Source organism: Perna viridis, chromosome 13 (assembly GCF_037379345.1).
Source record: "Perna viridis isolate PV_CMFRI_1.1 ecotype Kerala chromosome 13, ASM3737934v1, whole genome shotgun sequence".
Lineage (NCBI taxonomy): Eukaryota > Metazoa > Mollusca > Bivalvia > Mytilida > Mytilidae > Perna > Perna viridis.
Window position 1 is genome coordinate 35,025,279 of NC_142457.1, and position 24,466 is coordinate 35,049,744.

The window sequence follows — 24,466 nt, forward strand, 5'->3', positions numbered from 1 at the left end:
AGCTCTCCAAGTAGCTATTTACATATATTAAAAAAAATCGAACTTTGAATAGCCTTGAGCATTTTATAAAAGCACATTTTGCATTAAAGGTTTTTTATTGTTTACGTGGGTATGATTTATCATAAGAGCCAAACCTAATACAAAGGTGGTCTTCCCCTTTAACATAATGACATCATGCTGTTTTCATTATTCCTTGACTTTTGCAGAGCAATAGTATAAAGATCTTTATGAAATTGTAACATAAGGTGCCATACCAGAAGGATGGTATTAATTTGTGGGGTTATGACTTAATGTTCAGGAATAAGGGACCAAAAATGGATCTGTCAATGTTAAACATTTGTATCAAGCTTAAAAGGAGTGTCCACACATGCAACTCTATGGTTCCATCAAAGTTATTGTCCGCTTACTTTGTTTAGGCTAGACACCACTAATTCTACTTCCCTTAGGCTTCTATGCTAATTTTACAATATTCAGTGGCTTCCATGGACTATGCCTGATTTTAAACCTACAGAGGACTATACATCAGACTTGGAATGCAGCACTGGTCACCAGAAGTGAAGGGTCTATAAATAGCATGAGAAATCCAAGGTTTTTTCACAAGATAGGGATATTATTTAAAAGTCATAATGGAGATTAGGATTTACATTGCAAGAAGAAAAATGCCCTTATAAAATGTGCAGAAATGTTTTCCTTTGAGAAACAGTTCAAATTTTTGAAATAACATGAGAACTTTTTCACAGCTCTATGAGGAACAGGGGGTAATTTATGTGTAGGAGTATTTTTGTGTACATTTCAAATACTCATTGTATGAATTGGTGGTGTGTAACCTAAAATTTAGGACGGTTTTCCTGAATTGTATTTGCTAAATGTTATGAAACACAAAAAGAGAAAATGAATGTTTGGTAATTGATTTTGCTTATCCTTGTACAGAGATAATATATGAAAAAAGCTGTCAAAGTTCATATTGGTTTGCTTTTTGGATATGGGTAAAAACTAGTGACTGTGTATTATCTGTTATTAAGGCACACATTTTGATAGGTATTGTAATTTTCAAAACTTGTTAATTTCAGACATAATGCATAAAGAAATTTTTGGTGCAAAGAAAGGTAATGTATGCTGTTCTTGCAGACTTGTTTACTCTTAAGATTTCAGTGCAGTTTTTACAGGTTTGGCTGTAAATTATGCTCTATGCATTGTGAATTTCTCCATAATGACACAAATTGAAAGATTTTATGACTCTTTTTTCTGAAAATACAGTTAAAACTATGCTTTGTCATGAAGTAGCATAAACAGGTCTGCATCTGTAAGATTCATAGTTATTATGATTATATCCCAACTCACTGGGGGCTTTATTGCAATCTCCTTGTCCGTTCATACATCCGTATGTTACACTTTTCTGTAGCAGATATTTCTGGTTCTATAGGATAGAAATTTGAATGTTTGCTTTTGCATGATTACTTGTATTTTGCCTCTCTTTTTTAGACTGCTCACTCATCAATTTCCTGTTTACCAATCAATTTAGCAGTTTTTAAGGTTTTGCAAAATGGAAATTTTTGTAACATGTTTCTGAGCTTCTATTGGAGGGTTTGCTCAGATATTTGGTACATTTTGTATATTGCTTTTGTTAGATGAATAGAAGAATGTCTCTTTTTTATAGATTATAAGAGTGATAAATTTTAATAATTCATACTGTGAAGTAAATTCCATAATTTCAATCTTGGACAAAATGTCACAACTTTTATATCAGTCGCCAATCACAGAATTTAAAGTGCATGTTGAAAATATTGATAAATTATTAAGAAAATCTATATAATAAATAAAATAATCAATTAGTTATAGTGAATAACCAAAAATATGATCACTTGTGCCAAGACCTTTAGAGGATTTAACTCGTGCATGGAACAAGTTCGGCACACTTATTAAATCCAGGCATTCCTCTGCACTCGTGATAATATCTTGGTTATTGACTCTTTCCAATTGATTATCCTATTATTGTCAACATGCAAAAAAATTATAAAGAAAACAGCCAGCAAGCGGTAAGCAATCCCATAAATCTCATCATTGTTTGCTATATATCTGCTGTCTGTCTAAACATTGTTTGTAGATACTCATGCTAATTTAAGAATTTCAATAAGCACTCAGAAGTATGTATTTTAAACTTTTTTTATATAATTTTTCATTTATAGAAAGACGATATGTACAGTGGAGCGAGGCAGATGCAGGCATTGTGAAAATATACTTTAAAGATTATATACAAGATACATCATCTTTGGATTCAAAGGGTCGTTTGCCTGGTATGTTTTCTTTTATTGGAACACATTGCCATGTAATTCACATAATATTTTGGGAGGGTGTAATGTGTTTACATGTCTGTATGTCCACCCTTTATTGTATTGTTACGAGTGTCTCAAACTACTTAACTGAAGATCAAGTGAACCTAGTATGTTGTAGGGACACAATTTATGGTTATGCATATTTTCACACACACAGTTGAACTTCACTCATTCAAACTTAGATGGCTCGAACACCTGGGATTTCTTTAATACAATTCAAAGTACCAAAATGTTCCCGTATATAATCAATATAAATAACCTTGAATTTCTCAGATTTCAATTTCTCAAACACTCGAACTGACTAGTCAGTCCGTTCGATAATAAATCCTAAAGAATAACCCTCACTAATTCGAACTCATCAGCCATTTTGTCAGCTTGGGCATAAATAAAATGTGCAAAAAAGTGGTACCCTATCATTTATCAGTGTGATTTAAGTTAATTACAGTTAAAATTTAAGTCATCACTAATTAAGAAGTTTCGTTCTTAACAAAGTACTGATTGAAGTTTGAGAATGTTCCGAAGTCGAACTTTTGAACCCTTGCACTTTAAAGTTTGAAATACACTACTGAAGCATCTTTTCATGTGAAATCCTCTTCCATCATAGAGTGCACAATTGGTCCCCATGAGAATAAAGTTTAGTAGGTATGGTCAGGATACAAAATTTCATTAATCAATTTTCTTTGACCAATTTTTGTTGTTTTTCAAATCCTGATTACTTACGAAGAATTTTTTAACAAGCAAGTTTCAAGATGGTTAAAGATATATTAAATTGTGTATAACAAATTGGTCCATATTAGGGTCCAAAGGTTCCATACTCAAACTTGCAGAACTTGTTCCATGCATGAGTTCTTGGCACGAGTGATCTTATTTTAGTTATTCATGATAACCAAATAATTATCTTATTTATTATATAGATTTTCTTTTCCTTTTATTATATAGATTTTCTTATCCTTTTATTATATAGATTGTCTTCATATTTTATTGATATTTTCAACATGAATTTTAAATTTTGTGATTGATGAATTGATATAAAAGTTGTGACATTTTGGGGGGAGAAAGTTCAAGAGTGAAATTACCAAATTTATTTCACAGTGTGAATTATCAAAATTTATTACACTGGGAACATTGGATAAAACAATGCTATCTATATAATAAATTCTTATAATTACATTCTTTATTTTTTAATTTGATTTTATTTTAGATTTACATAAATAATAGATAATACACAGTGATAAAGAAGTAGTTCACTTAATTGTGGGCTTTGCATAAATAAATAACTCAAAGATGTGATTTATCAGCTTATGAAACATTTAAACATCACATGTAAAGCAGATAATCCAAGGAAATAAGCATATTTTAATGAGATGTACAATAATTGTAATTATTCATTTATATGTTTCAGGTAAAAAAGATTTATTAAAGTTTGTTGCTGCCTATCCAGATGTATTGACAGAAGTATGTGATGCTCAAATAAAGCTGAATTTGATAAAAACAAAAGTAATGAATGAAAGAAACAAGACAAGACGATTATTTCAAGTGAGAAAGCAGAAATATTGCAGTTGATTTCATGACTAACTTAAACCTGACACATCAGTGGTGTCTGTCTTTCTGTATTTTGTTGCATCAAGTTGTGTATTCCCCAGTGATTCCGTTGGTTTATTATTTTACTTATATTCTGTGTTTATTCTTTGGTTTATTGATGGATTCATATTTTTTATAAATCAAGCTTTGTTGTAAATATCCCTTGAATGTTTCTTTTCTTTACCAAATCTGTGTCCAGTGATTGTTTTTGGTACATTGTCTATATCCAGTGTTTGGTATAGTGTTTGTATACTGTGTTTATTTGGTATGGTGTCTGTATCCAGTGTTTGGTATAGTGTCTGTATCCAGTGTTTGGTATAGTGTTTGTATCCAGTGTTTGGTATAGTGTTTGTATCCAGTGTTTTGTATAGTGTCTGCATACTGTGTTTGTTTGGTATAGTGTTTGTATCCAGTGTTAGGTATAGTGTTTGTATCCAGTGTTTGGTATAGTGTCTGTATCCAGTGTTTGGTATAGTGTCTGTATCCATTGTTTGGTATGGTGTCTGTATCCAGTGTTTGGTATAGTGTCTGTATACTGTGTTTGGTATAGTGTTTGTATCCAGTGTTTGTTTGGTATAGTGTTTGTATCCAGTGTTTGGTATAGTGTCTGTATACTGTATTTGTTTGGTATGGTGTCTGTATCCAGTGTTTGGTATAGTGTCTGTATACTGTGTTTGTTTGGTATAGTGTCTGTATCCTGTGTTTGGTATAGTGTCTGTATACTGTGTTTGTTTGGTATAGTGTCTGTATACTGTGTTTGTTTGGTATGGTGTCTGTATCCAGTGTTTGGTATAGTGTTTGTATCCAGTCTTTGGTATAGTGTCTGTATCCAGTGTTTGGTATAGTGTTTGTATCCAGTGTTTGGTATAGTGTCTGTATACTGTGTTTGTTTGGTATAGTGTCTGTATACTGTGTTTGTTTGGTATGGTGTCTGTATCCAGTGTTTGGTATAGTGTCTGTATCCAGTGTTTGGTATAGTGTTTGTACCCAGTGTTTGTGTATAGTGTCTGTATCCAGTGTTTGGTATAGTGTCTATATACTGTGTTTGTTTGGTATAGTTTTTGTATCCAGTGTTTGGTATAGTGTTTGTATCCAGTGTTTGGTATAGTGTCTGTATACTGTGTTTGTTTGGTATAGTGTTTGTATCCAGTGTTTGTTTGGTATAGTGTTTGTATCCAGTGTTTGGTATAGTGTTTGTATCCAGTGTTTTGTATAGTGTCTGTATACTGTGTTTGTTTGGTATAGTGTTTGTATCCAGTGTTTGGTATAGTGTCTGTATACTGTGTTTGTTTGGTATAGTGTTTGTATCCAGTGTTTGTGTATCCAGTGTTTGGTATAGTGTTTGTATCCAGTGTTTGGTATAGTGTTTGTACCCAGTGTTTGGTATAGTGTCTGTATACTGTGTTTGTTTGGTATAGTGTTTGTATCCAGTGTTTTTGTATCCAGTGTTTGGTATAGTGTCTGTATCCAGTGTTTGGTATAATGTTTGTACCCAGTGTTTGTGTATAGTGTCTGTATCCAGTGTTTGGTATAGTGTCTGTATACTGTGTTTGTTTGGTATAGTTTTTGTATCCAGTGTTTGGTATAGTTTTTGTATCCAGTGTTTGGTATAGTGTCTGTATACTGTGTTTGTTTGGTATAGTGTTTGTATCCAGTGTTTGGTATAGTATTTGTATCCAGTGTTTTGTATAGTGTCTGTATACTGTGTTTGTTTGGTATAGTGTTTGTATCCAGTGTTTGGTATAGTGTCTGTATACTGTGTTTGTTTGGTATAGTGTTTGTATCCAGTGTTTGTGTATCCAGTGTTTGGTATAGTGTCACATATTATATATATCACATATTAATTCTAACATAGGCTAATAGTGTTCAGCATGATGAGATCTATCTGTAGTTAAATTTTTGTTTTAATCTGTTAAGCCATGTTGGCGTTGTTGCCCTCTTTAATGTCTTTTGCCATTTTTAATGTTATTTCTTCCAGAAATCTAATCTTCTCCTCAGACAGTACTTGTCCAATTGAAACCAAACTTGGTATGAATGTTCCTTGAGGTATCCTGCATAGAGCTGAAGTGGGGATAAAACATGGCTACCATTACTAAAAATAGAACATAGGGGTCAGACAGTAGTTTTTCGCATAAATTATCTCCAAAACTGTTAGGTTTAGCCAAATTCTTTCACTGAAATGATCCTTATTGTAAGGCCTAAAAAAGTCTCTAGGGATAAAAGTTGTCAGACAACTTGTAAGAGTAATTGCCCTTGAATGGTGAAAAATTACCAGGTGAGCGATTCAGACTCCTTTGAGCCTCTTGTTCTATGTATTTGGATTGAAATTATAAGAAACAAATCCCAAATTTACACTTTCACTTTACACACTGACTTTGTGAAGTTGGGGCTGAATGATCATGGTACTGCATATAATTGATTTATTTTAATCCTATTTTCATGAACATTTCACAGTTTGCTCACAGTATTTCTAGTTGTTCATGTATTAGCTGCCCCATCATGCTAACTATGTTGTAGGGTATTCTAAAAAATATGTTTCTATTACTTGCCAAATTTTATTTTCAGGAGTGGGTCCAATGTTGAAAAATACACATTAAAGATCAATGACACTGACATTGTTGCTATACCAGATGGATTGGTAATCCATACCACAGATACAGATGAGGACAAGATATGTGCTATCATTGAGGTATTAATATTTCATTTGTGTTATGCAGCAGAAATGAAGCACATTTGTCATAACTTTAAAATTAAAAATGAAAAAAATATATACATATTTAACCACTTTTTCAGGTCAAGAAATAAATTTTTTGGTTAGATGAATCACAAAAAACTTGGTGGTCATATGCCAATACATTGTAACTATATTTCACTGTACTCATTGTCATGTCTCTTTTGTCTTTGTCATACAACTTCAATAAATGAAACATGCAGTTAGTGATGCTTTATATGATTTTTATCCCCTTGTCTTATGAGATGGAACATATTACAGTATACTGGTGTCTAGCTAAAACGTTGCTTTTAATTTTTATGAAATATTAGTGATTTGTTGTTTTTTTTGTTATTCGGTGTGAGCTAGCTGCCTTTTTGAATTATATACATGTATTTGTTTTTTTATTTTTTTTTTATTTTCGAGTCATGGGACTTTATTTGTAAAAAATTTTGAATTAATGTTTTACTTCAATTAATAACCCTAAATTGTGTCAGTTATGAAGTTACAATTAATGCAGTCTAGATAGCATGTTTGCAAACATATACTTGTTGATTTAGTGTTTATCTTGAGTTCCTTGATCAATTAACATTGACCACTGATTCAACATCACTTGCATTAATAGGTGAAGCGTTACAAGGAAGATGAAGACATGGATGTTGTTAGAAATTTGAGAATACAAAGAAAGCATACTATGCCCAACACATTCGATCATCATTGAAAGGTCAGCATGGAGGTCAATTCCTTTGTACTTTATCATCTTCTGCTTTTGGAAACAATGGAATCTATGGGTTTCTTGTACAAGGAACAAATGTAAGTCAAAGCATCAATAGAAATTATCAGTTGATGACCTAATACAGTTGATGTAATTGTCTTAAGTCAAAGCATCAATAGAAATTATCAGTTGATGACCTAATACAGTTGATGTAATTGTCTATCTGTCTGTTTATCCATTTGTTTATCTGTTTGTTCATCTCTCTTTTCATAGGACCTTCTTTTGTATACTTCGATCATCCTATTAGTGCAAGTTAAACATATTGACTGTTTATTCATAAGGCTTTGAAATGCCAATGTCATAGTATCACTTTAATCTATGCCCACTGCTCATGTGACCACAACTACTTTTTTCATTCATACATAGTTGCTACTACGTAAACAAATGTGTAACCTAGCTAACAGCCATTTTGTTACCAAGGTAAATGTTCAGTTGTAGCAATTGTGGTATCATTTTCACAATATAGCTCAAACTTTTTTTTCATATTCTATGCCATTTATGCATTTTAATTTTTGGATAAAATGAACCAGAGATTCCCAACTTTGGGGAGCTACCTGAGCAAGTCATGCTACTTACTACTTGTATACATTGTTATTGTATTGCAGGTGACCTTGACAACTTTTACACCAGAAAATGGATATTACGAAAATTTATGCAAAGGATTTTTGCAGAAAAAGGAGGCAGTAATAACATTCAGCAAAGAATATAACATTCTGAAGAGAGAAGATAGAAGGGACTTGGTACAAACGTTCTTAGACATGAGGAAACTACTTCATTATGTTTAGGTGACTTTGATTTTATTCTTCATATTCTTGAAACAGGGTATTATTTGAATTAAGAATAATTTTGGAATTTAGAAAATTCAAAAAATAATTTGCAAGACTAACCCTACTAAGGGGATTAATCATCCTGGCATGACTAACCCTCTTAGTAAATGTTCATCTAAAAAAATATTTTTTCGCTTATTTTCCAAATTCAAAAATAATTCCAAATGTAAATAATACCCTGTTTTGAAATCTATTTCAAAATCAGTAAATAGGTTTCAAGCAGTTATTCAGCTTAATAATATTCTATCATTGGTACAAATAATATGAAGATTCAAACTTGGGCATTGAAAGATGTTAAGTAATTGCTGTAATGAGAATTACCCACATAAATTGTTCTAAAGGATTACAGGTTTGCATATCTTTGAAATTAGTTTTAAAGATCAACATTGAGTTTAAACATTTAAGAAAAAGCAGTTCTGAATTATATGGTAAATGCAAATTTATGATTATAGTTGTTTTTACATCAAGTTACTGTGAAAGTACTTTAATTCATGGATGCCAATTTTTGTGAATTAGGGAAATAACACAAGTTTGTGGATTTGTAGTTATGAGGTTTTCATTATACACATCAATGGGAATCGCCATAGGCCATGTGAGCTATTGCCGTCACTTAGCATCCGATGTTGTTGTAAACAATTTTTCTGAACTCTTTTCCTCTGAAATACTTGACCAGTATGATCCAAACTTGGTATAATTGTTCCTTTGGGTATTCTGCATAGAACTGATGTGGGAATTTTAGATCTGTCAAACAATGGCTGCTGTTACTTAAAATAGGACATGGGGTCGGACAGATGTTTTTCACATTATCTCTAAAACTGTCTGGTTTAGCAAAACTCTTTCAATTGCCAAAATGATCCTTATGATAAGGCCTACAAAAGTTTTTAATGAATCAAAGTTATCAGATGACTTTTCAGAGTTATTGTCCTTGAAAGGCTAAAAATGAAGTTTTTTTACAGTTTTTAGCCTGTATCTTGAAAACTATGATAGAACGAAGAAAACTTTTACTGCTGAAATGATCTTTTTGATGAGTCATCCAAAGTCTGTGCTCTGTCAAAGGTGTCAGAAAACTCTTTGTTAGTTATTGTCTGTGAAAGGTGAAAAATGACAGTTTTTGGCCAATATTTTGAGAACTTTAATAGATAGAAGGAAACTATGAATTGATGAAAGATCTTTGTTATTAGGCCTACAAATGTCTACATTAAAACAACTTTTTGTTAGAATTGTTGCCCTTGAATCGTGGAAAATTATTTTATAGCAGTATTTAGCCGATATCTTGAAAAATTTAGTAGATAGAAAGAAAGGATCAATAGGTGAAATAAAATTTATGATGAGGTCTACAAAAGTCTGCATTGACCCAAAGATTTTGGACAACTCTTTGTTAGAGTTATTGCCCTTGAAAGGTGAAAAATTATTTGAAAACTATAATAGATAGAAACCATCAATTGATAAAATGATCTTTATAATAAGTTTGACTACAGTCTTCTTTTTTCTTCAAATTGTTGGACAACTCCATGTTAAAGTAATTGCCTTTGAAAGGAAAAAAACAAATAACCAGGTGAGTGATTCAGACTCTTGGGAGCCTCTTGTTAGCTTACCCGACCCGTAGGTTGCAAACAATCCTCATTTTGAAGTGATCTAATAAAAAAATGTAGCTGCCGTTACTTAACAGGGTGTCAAGTCCCTGTAAATTCCTATATTTTCCTATAAATTCAAATGTCCCTATACTTTTCCATAATTCATTAAAATCCCTATAAGACCCTATATATTCCGAAAAATCTGTGATATTTTTTTTCGAAAAAATAAAAAAACACTGATATATATATTTATTGAAAAAGCTGTTTCTGGGAAAGTAACTTACAGGTATGATGTTCTATCTGGTGTACTCGGGGCAGCAAAATTTAAGCCATGCTTTTTGATCGTCATATACTCATGTTAGTAGGAGGACTTTACAAAGAGATATATCGTCTTTGATTTGGCATATATTTGTTAAAAAGTTAGTAGTTAAGTCATTGAATCCTTTTGAAGAATTTAACTTTATCTTTAAGAATGACTTGTTTTAAAGATTTAGAAAAGGGAAATTTCATTAAGCCAGAACTAAGAGAGGGCAAACAGGCTAGAAATTGTTGAGCATTGATGCCAATAATTTAAAGAACTGCTTAAGTGATCAGGATGTAGTAATAGGACATAAAGTGAGACATCACATGGTAAAGTTGAGTCCTAAACAGCGGAAAAAGCAAAAGTAGGAATTGTGCATTTTACCATAGATCAGTTGAGCATGAACAGAAGAGACTGCAACTAGGTAATGCCCTTATCATGAGTCCTAGTTGTCTCAATCCATTGAAAAAGACTGGAACAGTCAGTGAGTCTGTCAGATGTATTCAAACTAGAACCAACAATTTATCTTGTTTTGGTTACTGATGAGTTGAAATGTTATCAGCATGATACTAGTCTGCCTGTAGCAGTGGAGGAGCAAGGAATTGACCACTACTGGAAAGAAGTATTCGACTTAAAAGTGATGATGGCAAAACTAAGTACAGACTATTGGAGAATGTAATTAAAACAGCTTTTGTATTGCCACATGGAAGTGCGGATGTTGAAAGGAGTTTGTCAGTGAATACTGATGTGGTTACTGATAATAGGGCTTTGCTTTCAGAGCAAGCTATTAATTGCATACCAATGGTGAAGGATGCAGTGGCATTCTATGATCCTCAACATAAACAGCCAAGAAGCATATTTTCATAAAGGAATTGATCAAAGCTTTGAAAACTGCACTTGCTTGGTACCAAGCAAGGCTTGACTAAGAAAGAAACAAAATAGAACTGGCTTTGAAGCTGGTAAATAAGCAAAAGAATTGGAATTAACCAATGCAAAGGGGAATGGGAAAATGGAGAAAGAATAAAGAGAAAATGAGAAGAAGAACTAGCAGCTACCAAAAAAAATTGGACAAAGAGAGCTACATTTATAGAACTGTCAGAAAGAGAAACACAAGTTATGATTGATACAGATGCAGGCAATGCCCTCCTTAAAGAAGGAAAAATGAAACTAGATAATGAAGGAAAAGGACATAGATAGATCATCTCTCCAGGTTACCCAAATGACGATGAATACAGATTTAAGCAAATCAGAAAAAGCCTTAAAGGAGCCGAAAAAAAATATCATAGACACAAAAGCATTGAAGAAGGGGGAAAGCTCAGTGTTACAAAAGGTCACTTCTCTTGAGGAAAAAGATAACCCAACGCAAGGAAAGCATGGTACAAAACATCATGAACATCATGAACACTGTCATCTATCAAGTTAAAAAAAGCAGGATGACAGGGAAAGCAGTTCTAAAAGCAAGGGAGAGAAATCAACTAAGAGAAAGAGTGAAACAACTGCAGCATTTGAAGAAGATAGAGAGAAACAAAAACATTAATGACATTTTCATGTATTCATTAGATACTGAATATTTGTTTCTTTAATTTTAATGGGATATAAAGAGTAACTTTATAATGGCTTAACATAAATTAGGAAAAATAATAAATGGGAGTAAAGGAAATGGCTGTAGGGGAGGAAAAGGCCATAATACATGTACTTAGAATAGAGAGTTAAATATACATTTGTCAGTTTGTATCAGAGATATAAGAGCTGGACACAAAACTAATCAAAGTTAAATGTCTTTTTAGTTAACAATGTATGTTGTCATATTATTCCAGTTTTTGTTAAATACCAAATTTGCTAGATTTGTAGGCTGAAATCATAGACTTTCAACACAAATCCTTCAATAAAAACCCTATATATCCCTATAAATTTATTTAAAAATCCCTTTATTTGGCCAATAAATTGAAAAAAAAAATCCCTATAATCCTATATTTTTTAGGCCGAAAGTGGCTTGAGACCCTGTTACTAGAGATAGAACATTGGAGTCTTACCATATGTTTTTGCTAGTGTCTTTATAATGGTAATAGATAGGTGAAATCAGAGACAATTAAGGCTCTTCGTCCCAAAGAGATCTATTTTCACTGAAATGTTATGATAATTGAATTACCAATTTTGGAGTTAATGCCCTTTTTATGCTTATTTTACATATTGTTTTGCAGTTTTTGGTTATTTATTTGAAAAGTATAGCAGCTTGCTTGACATTTCAAACTGTATTAACAAAATAAAGACAAGATCCATCATTGGTGCTAGTGCTTCATTAAGAGCCCCTACCCGGTACTTTCACTCGGCTATGGTAGCGTCTGGTACCGGTAGAATAAATTAAATAAAAAAAATTCATGAGGAAAAATCTAGTAAATAGATATCTAAGATCATTCCGTCTGTAGGCTTTGTCTCCAAAATCGTGATCTCAAGTATTTATTATTGTTTATATGGGTGTCTTTGTCGAGATTCGCGTCGGAATCTAATCGGTAAAGTGCTTTAACCTACAACAATTTAACCAACAGTGTCCCTTTTTAGAAAACGTGGTGACTTTCGATGTCAAAGCAATCACTAATTTTTTTTGTGCTGGAATAAAAGCAAAACGCAGGTGAAGTTTTTATGAAAACATGTCCAAAAAATGCCTTTCGTATTTTGAATTGCCCCATACCTGTCATTTTTCCCGATATTTGTTGTGATTTGTGCAGACAACAAGTCAACACGTGAATCAAACTTTTACATAATATGATTTAAGGTTTGAAAAGAACACATCTGGCCTTTGCTGCCAAGAATATAATAAAAATATTGGATCCGAGATTCAACACTAGTATAAATAATTATAGATAATAAGTACATTGTTATGTTAAAAAAATTCTATCTGTCTAAAAGTCAACCAGACTAAAACTGCCAGCCTTGTTCTTTTTCAAAAGCAACAAATTTCTTATCAGACTATGATTTTTAAACGACCATTTCACCATAAGCCACATGCAATTGCACGACATGTCACAGTAATACACAACAACCAAATTTTATTACGAAAATTATTTAATCAACACTAAGAACCATTACATATTATGGAATTTCATTTAATGTTTCATTTGTTCGTATGCTTTTATTTGCATGTGTTATTGTTCAAATTTTGTAACAAGTAAATAAAAGCCTAAGAATAAAATATGACATTTATCAAAATTTCATATAAAATGGCATAGTAATAAACAATCAACAAAGTTTATCAGCATTAGTCTAGAAATGGATCTGGTGGGAATCATGGGGAGCTCCTTGATTTCAGGGTTTTGAGACTAAATCAGTTATGTATGATTCATCATATATCTTGATTTCAAATTCATACACTTTAAACAAAACTGAAGAAAATATTGCAGACTTAATCCCATATTTTCAAGTCAAAATTTAAATCTCAAAAAGGCAAACATCCAGGAGCTTTGTCCCCCGGGCCCCCACTAGGGCATTCCCATGGACCCACTGGGGACCTTAAGTGGCCCCAAGACCCCTAGTCAAGTTTATTTGGTACCTCCTACTTTCTTTAAAGTACCTCCTGCCTGAAAAATTAATGAAACCCCTGGTGCAAGCTTCAGAACAATTCTTGGATTTATGGCCTTTGAAAGGGTCATTTTTGATGATTTTGTTGAATTTTGCCAGTTACAGTGCACTCCGGGACATTTGGGTTTCTAACACTCAAGTTTTAAATCTGTGTTAGTTCGTGAAACTCCGTGTCAGTCAGATTTTATCTTGGGGTAAAATGAGTGTTACACCCATCCATCTGGGACTGTAAATTGTGGTTGTTAATTGTGTATGGAGAATCACCAACCTGGTTGGGAAATCCACCCAGCACGGTAACGTTAATCTCATTGATCTCCGCTGAAAGTATGGTCATTGGTACTAAAGTTGATCAGCAGGGTTCTTGAGGACCAGAGCTCCCATGTCATTGACCTCTAAAATTCATTGAGGATCCCAGAACATACAACAGGAGAGTCCGGAGGCTTGTGAAAATAATCCAGTCGATGAAATACATTACAATAAGGTACCCAACATGAAGTGAATGTGCCCCTATTGATTGTTGAATCCAAGCCGTCTGCACACAAAAAAATACAGTTGAGACGATCAGCACGTGATATTACCAATTGAGAAATAAAGTGTGAAACTCTAGAAAATCGTAAAATAATTAATTTAAGTTCACTTTAATGACCAGACACACATCAGAGTCTTTGTATACAATTTTTTCAATTAGAGTTTTAAAAATAGACAACTATTAGCATGGTTTGTCAAGGTATTGTTTTAACATTGGTTGGTATCATTTAAGTCTGAAATTGTTGGGGCTACCTGAAAATTACAACAGGGGAGTCCAGGGACTTGTGAAAATTGTCAATCCAATTGCTGAATTACGATTTCTCAACATAAAGTAAATTTGCCCAAAAGAATGTTGAATCCTGTCAGCACCATGAAACACAGTTGAGACGATTAGCATGTGGTATGAACTATTGACAAAGATCATGTGATAACACAAGAAAATCAATATAATATTCATTGGCTGTTATAATTAATTGAATGTTCATCAATGGATTGTTTTAACATCTGTTATATCATTTTAGTCCGAAATCGATTGGGATCCCTGAAAAATACAATAATAATAATAATATTAATAATAATAATAAATAAAAAAAAATAAAATAATATACAGTTATAAAATGGGTTGGGTGCAATAGACCAGAATATTTGTCCTAAGGTACTGAAAATGATCAAGTGTTCTATTGCACGAGGCCAACAGCAGTGCCCTTCCACGTTTTATCATATTACATACTAAGGGAGATAACTCATGTAGAAATTCACATTGATGTATCAGAAATATGAATTTTTCTGTATCAGTTTTCGTAACAAAAGAGTTATCAATATGAATAGCATGATTAAATAAATCATATCTTAGATCACTATAAATAACACAGTTCACTAGTAAATGCATCTCATCTTCCAGTATATTTGTACCAATGAAGAACATGTACAAAGTACGAATTGAATACATACATGACCAAATTTTTATCCTGAGAAACAGAAACAGAACATACATTGTTCTTACAATGAATTCCCTGTTATGCCTCATTGGATTTACAACTTTTACAATATACATACAGTCAGTGTTGGCCAGGTGGAATCTGGATGTCGTCAGTGTAACATTCAGTTTCACTTGGGTCAGACTTGAGTGTTAGAGAACCACTTTCATTCTGAGTGTGATGTATTTTTAAAAAGATAGCAGATTGATTATTATAAATTGGAAAAATGTGAAGCACAATGAGATCTATCTTTGGTGCAAATTTCAGTAAAAAATGTTGACTTTGAGTTATGGCCCCTAAAAGTGTTGTTTTTTTGCACTTTTCATGGTTTGTTGCCTGCCTTTTAAAAAAGAAATTACTCTAAAATTACCTCACAGATTTCTTTGAAACCTTGCAGGTTACAAACGGGTTGCATTTCAGAGTATTCTGACATGACCACCATTACTAAAAATAGAACATACAATGTAGGAGTCAAAATGCAATTTTTCATAGTTTTTTTCTCCACTTTTATAAAATCATGAACATTAATGCTATTTTTAAGGTAAACATGATATCAATAATTTATTTTTAATTGCTGAAATTTGAATGATATTTGGTTTAGTTAGGAATTATGGTGTCTTGAGTTGAATGTTGATGACAAAATTTTGTTCTGGGCTGCCATTTTAGAAGTTATGACTGTTCTCCTGTTGTTTATATACTTGCTCAGATTTCAGTGATATTTGGTTTCAAAAGGAATACAAGTTGAATGGTGATAGAAATTTTGTTTTAGATGACAGTTGTTAAATTGGCTGCCAATATCCTGCTAATTGTTTTACTTTCTTTTGTTTAAACAATGTATAATTGTAATTCTAAGTTAAATGATGATAATGAAAAGGATATCATTACCTGCTGACTTGGCACAGTTTACCAGATGAGAGATTTTGGCTCTTTAGAGTCTCCAGTTGTTGGGAACCAAATTTTGTTATTTTGCTTGCCCACAATAACCACGAAAATTGGTGCCCCACGAACTGTAGTACTTTCACAGTATCTTTGAGATTATTTTAACAAAGATCAAAAACCTTTAGTGCTAACACACTTTGATTAAATTTAGTTTCCTGAATTGCACTTCTGAAACACCTGTTTTGTTAACTTCTCCCATCTTACAGTCAAAAATTGCTTATTTTTGTACTTCATTGTCAAGGATGTATTGCAGGAATGTGAATATGGCATTACATTTGTATTTGTCATGAAAAATTTAGTAGACATGTTTTATTTTTCAGATGTCATTGGCATTAAGAAACATCAGAAGAAGATTTTGTCCAAAATTACTGGTGGAAGTCTACAAAATTAAAAGCATTTTTAACAAGTTGTAAAGAAAGTAATATCATTGGAATAGAGGTACAGAATAAAGTTAGTGAAATTTATATGGATTTCCTGACACTGTCAGAGTTCTTCCCATATTTTTTTAATTGAATAGCTCTTTTGGCCTTCCTCCAAAACTATAGCACAGTGCCCATACTGCATTCTAACTTAAATTAATTACTCATAGTACAGTGCTAAGAAATCATAGTGGTGCAAAGTTCAGCGCTATAATGGCCTGGGGAAAATGCTGCAGTCACTACTAAATTCCTTCTCATCCAAATCAGTTAAGTATATTTTTTCTTTTTGTTATTCCATATCAGTGATTTATTAGGATATGTTTTGGTCAGTGACCTTAGCTTAAAATAAAACAATGATAATTTCTATATTCCATTGATTTTAGTTAATTAGATATGCTCAAATTAAATATGAAAATTCAATGAACAATAACATGCATATAGAAGGAAACTAACTTGTCAAAATCCACTGGATGTATATTTAAAAGTGATATACAGTCACTGTTGTGTTACAAGCATAAAATGTTTTCGAAGTTGACAGGATTTCCACCACTTCAAATTTAAAAGGTTGTTCTTCCAGCTGAAAACTACTTTTCTTATAAAACGTTATCACAGTATAAAGACCATAATAGTGCACCGACTTATCAAATCTTTGATATATGAGTTCAGCAGGCCCTGAAATTTTTCCTTCGGTTCTAAGTTTCATTTGTATATCAGTTATATGTCCAGTCAGGGCACTGTTATTGTCTATATGTTGTTTTACCTGTATTCTCCCAGCTTTAAAATGAGTAGTGTTTGGTGATCTGGATGTCTTTCTGTCTATTTCTACATTTCTTAGCCTTCCAAAGTCTGGCATTTGAAAAAGTGTATTTATTTCTTAAAAATTTTCTTCTGTGCTTCATACCATATATGAACAATTTTATTGAATATTGGAATTTAAAGAACCGAAATGTTCAGGGTTACAGGGACAGGAATTAATCATTTTATATAGAACAAATACTTTAGATATTTGATCCTATGAAATTTCTTTATTCTTACTGGACTTAACTTGAATACATATAAACACGTTTGTTTATGCGGTTACTTTTTCAGTGTTGATTATAATGAATTTATTATATTTATATTTTAAATGAACCAACAGTAAAATGTTAAGATTTTTGTCAAAGCATACCATGATACATTGTAAAGAGTTGTTTTTGGTAATTTAAATTTTTAAACACATTTATAGGGCATGATTTCTATTTATACTTTTGTTGTAGTTACAACACATTAATATTGTGTCATATTAGCATTAAGTATGCATATATAAGTTTTAATTGTATAATAATTATACCTCTTGTCTTAAAGAGAGGGGTACACTGTTTTATCCTTGTCCATGTTTGTGGTGCCGGTAACAATTTTTTCCACCACACTTTTCTAAGTTACTACTTATTACAGCATCTTGAACTTTTATTGTATTATTCCTGTAGTAAATGGTTGGATCAATGTTTTTAAAAATTCTAAAATAACTTTCTGTTTCTATTAAGTAAAGTCCATGCCTGCATTTTCTATCAGATTTCAGATATTTTTATAGTTTTTGAGTTATAAGTGGTAAAAAGGACCATGCCCCAAACAATTTTATTTTTTGTCTGGTTTTGAGAATTTGTGATTGAATTATCAGTTTTGTGCAACATGATAGTGTTTAAATAATTTGTTATGTCCATAATGAATTATATGCCCCTAGGCTACATAATTATGTGTATCAAAAAAACAATATGTCCATGCTTAATCCAACTGTTCAGGGTTTGACCACTGCATTTGAACCATGCTGTGCTTGGGCAAGCTTTTTATTTTTACTGATTTCCTTCAGACTTTGATGGAAGATTAACTGTTTTTATGAGATGAATTTGTTATGCAGAAATCAATAAAGAAGACAGTTTGCCTTGGAGGTGTACTTAGTAATAAGTTAAGGATTTAGGGTTGTTTACTGCATATATATATATGAATAAACTGTATAAGTGTTTTTCTCATGGCGACTTAATTTCCTTTATATTAGCTGTCAAAGTTGGAATACAAAAAAATATTTCTGAAGATAAAACAGACTTATTCATCAATGACTTATTCATTGAACTTTACATAAAAGTTATATAATGCAAAAAAAAAAAAATTTCTCAGTTTTTGAAGAAAAAAGCAAAATTTTAAATACGTGCAAAAAAAAACCACTTACACAGTAAATTCTTCATTTTTGGACTGGTATCTTTCAATTTTTCGGACATGCTGAGTAGCTATAAAAGCTTGATAAGGAAGGATTTTAACAGAAATTGCTATAGGAGTATTTTTGAAGTTTGAGGATGGGGGAGAGATACAGATGTACTTTACAAAATGTAAATAATTTTGCATTGTCATTTTGTTACAAATGTAACACCTCTTTTTTATTCTGCATTTCCTTGGTGAAAAAGAAAAAAATCATTTTCCTAGAGATCTTTCAAGGGGATCATTCTTTATTTAATGACTGAAAAAAATTATATATAATTATATGCTTTTGTCATCATCCATAACATACAGCATCTGTAGACAATTCTATGTCCAGACATTTATTTAAGTATATGTGTATGCATACATTTATATTTGTAAAATTGTAACAAAAGGTGCCATACCAAAATGTACAACCAAGGAAAAGTTTATATTCGTATCAGAACTCTGAACTGTATCAATGGAGTATCCATTCTTGCCCCAATTATACAGGGATCATCTAAATTGTATGTAGTTTTGCACCCTGTGAAGCTTTTTTGAGTGAAGAATAAGACTTACCATATCCATGGATGAACCATTTTCAAACATTAACATTGAAACCAGTACTTGAAACAAGAGAATGTTATGATTCTTTCTGAAAAGAAATTACAGCTTTTTATTTATTAAATCTTTCATTTTCAAGTATGTATTTTTAGCTCATCTGACCTATGACCATGTGAGCTGTTGCCATCACTTTGCATCTGTGATCTTCTTCAGTCATTGTTGTTAACAATTTTACAAAGCTCTTCTCCTCTAAAACCATTGAATCAATTAAACCAAACTTAATAAAGTTAAGGCCTACAATAATCTTTACTGGATTGAAGTTGTTGGATGACTCTTTGTAAGAATTATTGCCATTGAAAGGCAACAAATGGCAGTTTTTGACCAATTTCTTGCAAACTATGGTATATGAAAAATAGCCTTTATTTGATGAAATAATTTTATGATAGACCAAGTGAGCGATTCGGGCTCCTGGGAGTCTCTTGTTCAACAGTTCACTTCCATTTCAACAATTAAGCACAACATTAGGAGCAACTTGTTTTCCTGTGGTTTGATAAGTAAGTTCTGTAAATGATGAATTTTAAAATTTTTCTCCTGTTTTTAATTTTAGGTAGATTGTGTTGGATTAGATTATATGTATAATTTTTGTATTGCAGTCATTTCAATCCTTTACTACATGTGTTTAAAGATTAGAATCAAGCAGAAGCTAGTCCAAAGTGATTTATTTGTAACTTTCAAACAAAATAAAGACTGACTGGTCAGAATGCTTAAGAGACAATTAAATGTCAGAAACAGTTTTTGAATTTAGAAGAACACAAGTTCACATTATGATAAGTAAAACAGTGTCTTGATACGAAAGCATTCCTAAGGAAACCAGAACTTCTTTTGAAAGGTCTGTTAAATACAATGAGGTTATTTAAAGTATGAATTTCCAATAGGTAATGAATTATCTTCTTCTTGAGTTTTAGATGAAACTATTTTTAATGCACAGTGTTAATAAATAGATTAACTATTATAATTATATGTTTTATTTACAAATACATATACACTCGTTGAGACGTTTAGGTTTGCCGAATGCACAATACCCAAACCCACGATAAACCAACACTCCAAGCATGCATTTAAATGCACGATAGACAAAGGGGGAAAAATAATATTAACAAATAATGCAGAAAGAAAGAATAGAAAATAAAATTAATGAAATTAAATAATATTATTATTATCATTATTATTATAATATATTAATAATAGCAAAAAATGTAAAAATAACAGTTGAACCAAGGAAATAATCAGGGTACAAAAATAAAAAAAAACGCTTCTATCATGCCTTTAAATGAACGCTTTTATCGTGCGTTTTTTTCTTGCACAGTGTTTAAACGAATGCAAAATGATGTGTAAATGCACGATAAACGATGGGAACGTGAACGCTTCAAGTAGTGTAGTATTCATATTTTTATGGCAAACTTTTTAATATTCATAATATATTTACAACTTCTTGTTAAAATTTAGTTTTATGTGTACATTTATGATTGTTTTATTATCTCAGCTCTCATGTTATTATCATTATTTCAAATGTGTCCTTAGGAATCGAGCTTCTTTTTTAAAGTATAAAATCACTGTGAAAAGTTTGAATGATATTGTTTCAAGATTTTATGAGTTACAAATTACACAATATAGGAAATGTCCATAAACATGAACAATTAAAAATGTAAAAAAAAAAGATTTCTCAGTAATAAGGCTTACACAATTTCATTTTATTGGTAATTTTACTTTTTTGTTCACCTGTCCATAGGCCATGTGAGCTGTTGCCATCACTTCGCACGTGTTGTTTGTCGCTCATAGTCTGTCTTCCTTAACAATTATTCAAACATCTCTGAAACTACTGAATGGATTTAGATGAAACTTAACATGAATGTTCCATAGGGTATCCTACACAAACATTATGCCATTGGGTTATAGTGTTCAGTATGATGGGATCGCATTTGTGTGTCTGTGGTAAAATGTTCATAAACATCTGTTGACCATTGTTGGAGTTATTAACTTGTTTTGGCGTTTTGTTATATGTAATGTAATTTCTATATAAAATCTTATCATCCAGACTAACTAGAACTGAAGTTGACATGAATGTTCCATAGAGTATTCCGCATAGAACAGATGTTGGGATTTTTGAGCTGTCGGAAACCATGGCCGCTGTTACTAAAAATAGAATATAGGGGTCAGCAGAAATTTTTGGCATATATCTAATAAACATTTAGGTTTAGCCAAATTTTGACAGTGGTTAAAGTGTTTATCATGATTAGAATTGATGTAGTCAAATTTTCTTGTTAATTTGTTAGGCCATGTTGGAGTAATTGCCCCTTTTCAACGTTTTTTTTTTAAATTCTTTTCGGACACTACTGGACCAATTAGAACCAAACTTGGTATGGATATTTTTTAAGGTACTCTGCATTATGCAATTAATGCCAATTCTGTCTGACTGTTGGAAAGAAGTATTTCCTTTCGAAATTAGTGACATAGTTGATAACAAGTTTGGTATTGATGTCAGTAGTCTTTTAAAGATAAGTTTGAGTCAGGAGGCATTCCTTGAGGGTGAGCTTGTTATTCTCCAATACCAGATGAAATTTGTTTTACATGTATGACCAACAACAGGACAGGAAACTCACAGTAAGTTGTTCAAAGTAGGACCATCCTGTAAATCAACACTTCATCAGTGTGATGCAATGCAGGTTGCCACTAACAAGTATGAGCTATCGCCAGCCTTCATTTTCTGAAATTGAAAATATAACCATCAGTTGTGAATACAGTGGTCATGACAAAAATGTTGCAAAAGTGGCCTACTACCGGTACATGCAAAAAGACAGTGATGTTAATAGTGATATATCTTAGATAGTTTATCCATCAATTAGCAATTTCAAAGGGATTGACTACTTAATATACACAGAAAGTCACAATATGAGTCAAAATAATGAAACACCAAAAGAAAGAAAACAAAGGCACATAAACCATATGCATTGTATTTAATGCAGGTGGCCACTGACTGGACTTACTATCAGAGACGTTCTATATATATTTTAAAAGCATCATAAAAGTTGTTCCAATATCAAGTGGTGATATCTATAGCCAGGATGAAAACGGACACATATACTTTATTTGGGAACATGTCATTTGAAAATGTACCAGCTATTAACCTTGCTCATTTGTGCTTAGAAGGCTGGATGAAGCAAAGTAAACAACTGTGTAAGGTAATAAAAATAATACAAGACTCCTAGGTGGTGGCTTTAGACTAAAAAGTGAGTTCAGTGTTGGTAAATATTGCCATCTTGCTTAAGGCTAAAAAAAGGCTTAAGTATTTTTTATCTGGTTTCCACGAAAAAAGCATGTGTGGAAGTGTTAAGATTTTGTTTTGTATCTATAGCATTCTTAGATTGTAAAAAATGTTGGTGAAAGTAAGTTGGTAAAAAAGTAAGATAAAAAAGTTCCATAGAATTAGGAAAAAAAGGTTTTTTAAGAAGGAATAATCAAGGCATGTACAATGTACTATCTTTAAATACACATGTATCTAAAAGATTAAAACTAGAAGCTCTAAAGAACCTGAATCGCTCACCTGTCTCGGTAAGCAACATTTCATTTTTATACGCCCAGCTAAGACAAGACATATTATGGTATAGCGTTGTCTGTCTGTCCATCGTCAACGCTACGGACAATAACTTAAAAAACACTTTCACTGACTTATATGAAACTTTGCTGAATTTTTCATATCTATTCACGTACAAGCTCCCTTTCGATTTTTAATAATTTCAGATTTTTCTTTTCTCTGTAATGAATTCTTATATTTAAAAAAGGGGGATTTTCAAGTTTTCAGACAATAACTAAAAAACACATTCGCCTACTTTTATGAAACTTTGGTGAATTGTGTATACATATTGACATAAACTCACTTCCGATTTTTATAAATTTCAGATTCTTCATTTCCATGTAATCGTGGATCGACATTAACAGTAGTCGAGTAGTTTTTTGACACCCTAATTTTGGAGAGGACTCCTTAAATATTTTCATGGAAGTCCTATGGGTAATATAAATTTTGACTTATAAGATCTAAGAACAGAACCATCATGACTGTTGTGGACTACCTATTTTACTTCTGACACAGTCGTGTTGACCACCAAACAAATGAAGTTAGTTATGAATTTTTATACTTAAAAAAGGGGGATTTTTAATTTACTTTTTTTGGGGTGAGTGGATAGGAGTTTATCATATAAATTTATTCAAAGCATAAGGACGAATTAAAAGGGCAAAGGGCGTATCATGCGCTCAAAGCGCAGCTCTTTATTGTAAAAGTGTCCATGATTTTTCTTGGATAAAAGTTCCTAATTTTTATACCCAAGAAACAATCAAATCAATTTTCATTAAATCAATTGTGTCCAGTAGCACAATAGTCCAATAAGGAAATGTTTTAAAGAAATATCGATAAAATAACCAAAAAAATTTCAAAAAGGGAAATAACTCCAATATGGCGTAGCAGACTAACACAAAAATTTGACCACAGAATGAAGTAGATCTCATCATGTTGAACACTTAAAATAATTCATGAAATCTGTTAAGCCATGCTTTGAGTTTATACCTTGAAAGGCAAAATTGATGTATTTTGTAGTTTTCTGCAAATATCTAAAAAAAAAACTATGAAAGTTAGAAAGAAACTTTTAATTATTGAAATGTCCCTTACAATAAGGCCTACTTAAGTCTGCTTTGGTCAAAGTTGTTGGATGACTTCAGATTTTGGTCAGATTCAGTAAATTACAAATTTGTAAATATTTATTTTACACATGTACAGGTGGAGGGAATGAATTCTGTGTATATTTGATGTTTTGTGCTGATCTGTTATTTCAATCCTAAATTAGTTAAATTAAATTACCATTATGAATTGTTGAATTGAATTGAATAAGAATGATTTGAAAGTATTTTTTATTATGTATATTAGTTCATAATTTTATTTCAATATTTGACATGCAAGATACATTTACGTAATGTACAACTAGTCGTCATACACATTTTTTTACTTGTGCAACTGTGATATAAATACTTGATTGTTTCATCTTTTTGTTTTTACCTGAAACATCCTTATAGAGAGCAAGTGTAAACATGATTTCTTGTACATGA

At 31.9% G+C, this 24,466-nt stretch overlaps 1 protein-coding gene across 2 annotated transcripts in view; it reads left to right on the plus strand.

Moving 5' to 3' along the window:
• Nucleotides 1-7,433, plus strand: part of LOC148600604 (uncharacterized) — a 30,725-nt gene extending 23,292 nt beyond the window's left edge. Inside the window, exons 14-18 of one of the 2 annotated variants that reach the window (XM_088557882.1) lie at nt 1,071-1,106; nt 2,187-2,294; nt 3,736-3,869; nt 6,480-6,603; nt 7,250-7,433. In XM_088557882.1, coding sequence (XP_088414008.1) covers nt 1,071-1,106; nt 2,187-2,294; nt 3,736-3,869; nt 6,480-6,497 — 296 coding nt within the window. In that variant the 3' untranslated portion in view covers nt 6,498-6,603; nt 7,250-7,433. The remainder of the gene's footprint in view (nt 1-1,070; nt 1,107-2,186; nt 2,295-3,735; nt 3,870-6,479; nt 6,604-7,249) is intronic. The other variant, XM_088557883.1, reaches the window with a different exon arrangement.
• The last annotated feature ends 17,033 nt before the right edge of the window (nt 7,434-24,466 follow it).